Below are 3700 nucleotides of genomic sequence, written 5' to 3' on the forward strand. Positions count from 1 at the left end.
TATATATGCAGTCCTGGATTATGAACAAATTCTATTTCTAAATCTGCCTTTAGGTCAAATCTGTATATAAGTTTGAACAGTTAGGTACAGTTGTATCTAACGTCAGTCATATGTTTGTCTTAGTATATAGTATATAGTGTACAAATAAAAAACATTAAAGATATACTAAAACATCTTTAACATAATACAGTGATAATAATTCTGATGGAGTCATAAAGTAGAACCCATTTGTTATGAACCATTGTATGTACCTCAAATTTTATAAGGAGTTGGTTTGTAATTAAGGATTGAAGGAAGTTGGACATTTGTAAGTAACCAGGGATTGCCTGTACTAAGATTGAGGGTTTTTTTTTCCTTCTTCAACTTCCTATTTTGTCACCATTTAATGCACCAATGTAATTAGTTTTTGTGGGAACAGCATAGAGGGAAGAAGGGGCAAAGATTTGAGGCATTGCAGGAAGTGTGGTGAGCAGGTCCAGAAAAGAAAGATGGGTGAGCCAGTCAATTAAACTTCATCACCTTCAGCTGTAAACAAGGATGTAAACTCTTTTTCTGTCCTCAACAGCAACCAGAATAATGCTGTTATTTCGAAAGCTGCATATAAAATTCGAGATCTATTACCTTCCTCTCCCCAGTTTCCACAAAATCTTTTTTCTCGTAGAAATGCCTCATCCTAACATTTTTAATCAGAATCATAGGTGAAAAATTTGCAGAACTCTATATGTGGTATGGATTCTTCTGGAAAACGGGACTATGGTTCTTTGAACATTTTTCTTTCCTGAAAGCAAACGCATACAAGTTAAGTCGCTTGCCAAGAACCCTTGTTTTCCAAGAAAATTCTGTAAGGCTCGCTGAAAAATTACGGCGCAAACAGTAACCTTTTAAATTTAGAAGGATCCTCTTCCAGGGGGAGGATGCCTAAAATAGTACAAAGTAAATATGCAGCAATTTTGTTACATAAACTTCTTAAAAAAAACAAACCCACCACTGAGACACAGGGAACAAAGAGCTTCCAGAGGCATATCTATGGTATGGTAGGTATGGCAAGTGCCCTGGGCGCCACTTGTGGGGAGGCGCCAATGAGCAGTTCCTATTGGCCTTTGTAATTTCCACCGCAGCTATGAGAGATCATTCAGTAAGTTAAAATTAACTGCCATAAGTTAAGTCTCTGCTTCCAAGAGCTTGGTGCTGTTTGCCCAGGCCCTGAGTTTCGGGATTCAGCTGTCGGCGCTTGGAAGCCTGAACTGAGGTTTAATGATCCATCCAAGCACTCTAACGCCCAATCACCTTCAATCGGAAGTCTATCATAATTGTGCCATTTTACTCTGGTAGCATAGTGGCTAAAGCACTTGACTGCTAACCAGAAGGCTGGCGGTTCATACCCACCAGCCACTCCTCGGAAGGAAGGCTGGGCAATCCTACTTCCGTCGTGATTGTTGTTGTTGTTGTTATGTGCCGCCGAGTCGGCCCCGACTCATAGCGACCCCTCTTTGGGTTTCCGAGGCAGTATCACTACGGAAGTAGGATTGCCCAACCTTCCTTCTGAGGATACTGCCTCGGAAACCCAAGGAGGGGTCGCTATGAGTCGGGGCCCGACTCGACGGCACATAACAACAACAACAACAGGTAAAATTGAGGCTACGGCTTAGTGTTCTTGACTCATTTACTTGAGACAGGGGGAAAAAACATCTTTCCCTAATTACCTTAAAAAGAAAAAAAGTAATGGTTTAAACCAATCCACGCCACATAAAAAATGACTTTCCAACAATGTTGTTTTCTTTGGGGTCAAATCCTTTGATCTCACTTGTAAAACCAAGAAGCAGGACAACATTTTACTGTAAATTAGAAGAGTCTCCCCCATCACCCGAATTTCCGAGGACATCAATCTCAACGGACCCATTATTACTAGAGGAACTGAAAGAGCATCCCCACGCGCAGGAGGGTGGTAATAAAAGCCGAGCGGCCCTACCCACAGGTCAAGTAAAGGGGGAAGAAGACGCCCCGCTGTACATCCGCGAGAAAGCTAAAGCGTCTTCTTTGACCCCAGGGTCAGAAAGGTTTATTACTTCCTCGGTGAAGAAGAAGCTACAGGCCAGCTGAGAAACGCGAGCCGGGAAACCGGAGCTTGCGCTCGCCGTCCTTGTTTCGCTGAGGCGCGGATGAGTCGTCCGCTGCTGAAGAGTCTGGCCGCGCCAAGTCCGGGAGGAGAGCGGAACGGGAGGCTGCCGGGGAATTTCTGCCTAAACTTTTATCACCAACTCTGTCGGAGAACAAAAACGAAAGGCACAAATAATCCAAATATCTCCGAGCTCAAGGCGCCCAAGCGCTCCGAACCCCGCGCTCGCCTCCCGCACGTTTTGCGCATGGAGAGCTACGCTCTCAGCCGAGCACAGAGCGGCCCCGAGAGGCGCCGCTGTAAACCGGGATCCGCATCTCCAGCCCCCAAAAGCGGAGGCAGCGGAGGCGGCGGGAGCGGTGGGAGTAGGGAGCCGTGAGAAGGGAGGGCGCGGGGCGGGCGGCGGAGGAGGGTAGCACGGTGAAGGGGCGGAGCCGCGGGGACGGACGGCCGCGAGCACCAACCCGGTGCGGGCTGGCAGGAGCCGCGCAGAGGCTGGCCTGAACGCGTTGCAGCCGCTCGGCGTAGGGGGAGTCGGGTAGCAGCATCTTCCCGGGCGCCGCTTTTGCTTGGCGGCGGCAGCGGGGTCTTTTCTGCTCTGATACGTTGTTGGCCAGAAGCGTCTGGTGCTGGGGCGGGGTGGTGCCAGGGCTGGGGTGGGTAGGTAATGCTGCGTAACCGGGCTCCTTTACCCAGAGGTCTGCTTGCAGGGTCCATCCGGGCCAGTCGGAGGCTGTGAAGCGGAGGTGCCGCCGGCGCTGCCCGTCCGGGCATCTTCTGGATGATGGAAGAAGCTGCCGCCACCGCGGCCGTTGTGGGGTCGCGCTGCTCCCCATCCGCTGCTGCAACAAGGGAGATGGGAAGATTTGCGGCGCGAAGCCCGAGAGCGAGAGAGTCAGAGCCGTTGTGCCGGGTACTGAGTCCCGTGTAAGCTCCCTCCCCCGCCGCTCTCCGCCCGCTTCGCCCCCTGGAGCGCGGTGCGCAGGCGAGGAAGGGAAACTGCGGTCTCAAGAGTGGAGGAGACGCCTTTGAAGCCAGGACGCACCCAGTACTCGGCGGAGCGAGGAGCAGGGCGCCGGGCCCGGTGAAAGTTTCCTTTCCCGAGCCGCGGGACGCCCGCTGCCCGGAAACTCTGCTTAGGACTCAGGCTGTCGAGGGCTGGTGAGTCCTGCAGTCCCCTCTAAGGCTCGGGGATCCGCGGAGCGAGAGAGCGGGTGAGAAATCGAAGAACCGGTGACAGCCGGACAAATCGCCGGGCCGTGATCCCGGGCACGCCGGTGGCTCCAGGTGAGCTAGGGAGTCGATCATACCTCAGGCTTTACTTAGGCGGGGGTGGGGTGCGAGGAGGAAGATTGGGGCACACCCGTTCACCCCACTTTCCTTCGCAGGCCCTTCCCGGAGCCGCTGCCATGGGAGAGCCAGCTCGGGGCGCCGGGGACCAGCCGCTGCTGCAGCCGCGCCCGTCTTGGAGCAGCGGCCTCAGCCCCCGCGCCCGCAACCGGTCCGTTGAGTCTCCGGCCCGGGCCGTGGGGCCACCTCCCCCGCGCCGCCGGCCTGGGTTGTGCCTGTGATGACCCGCAGCCC

General features: G+C 53.1%; 1 protein-coding gene across 1 annotated transcript in view; it reads left to right on the forward strand.

Annotated features, from left to right (window-relative positions):
• Window positions 1-3525: 3525 nt before the first annotated feature.
• The window catches only part of CHST2 (carbohydrate sulfotransferase 2), a 1757-nt gene continuing 1582 nt past the window's right edge, over window positions 3526-3700 (forward strand). Inside the window, exon 1 of the mRNA XM_007952888.2 lies at window positions 3526-3642. Coding sequence (XP_007951079.2) covers window positions 3526-3642 — 117 coding nt within the window. The remainder of the gene's footprint in view (window positions 3643-3700) is intronic.

Source organism: Orycteropus afer, unplaced genomic scaffold, assembly GCF_000298275.1.
Source record: "Orycteropus afer afer isolate SDZICR_OR568_19922 unplaced genomic scaffold, OryAfe1.0 scaffold00363, whole genome shotgun sequence".
NCBI lineage: Eukaryota > Metazoa > Chordata > Mammalia > Tubulidentata > Orycteropodidae > Orycteropus > Orycteropus afer.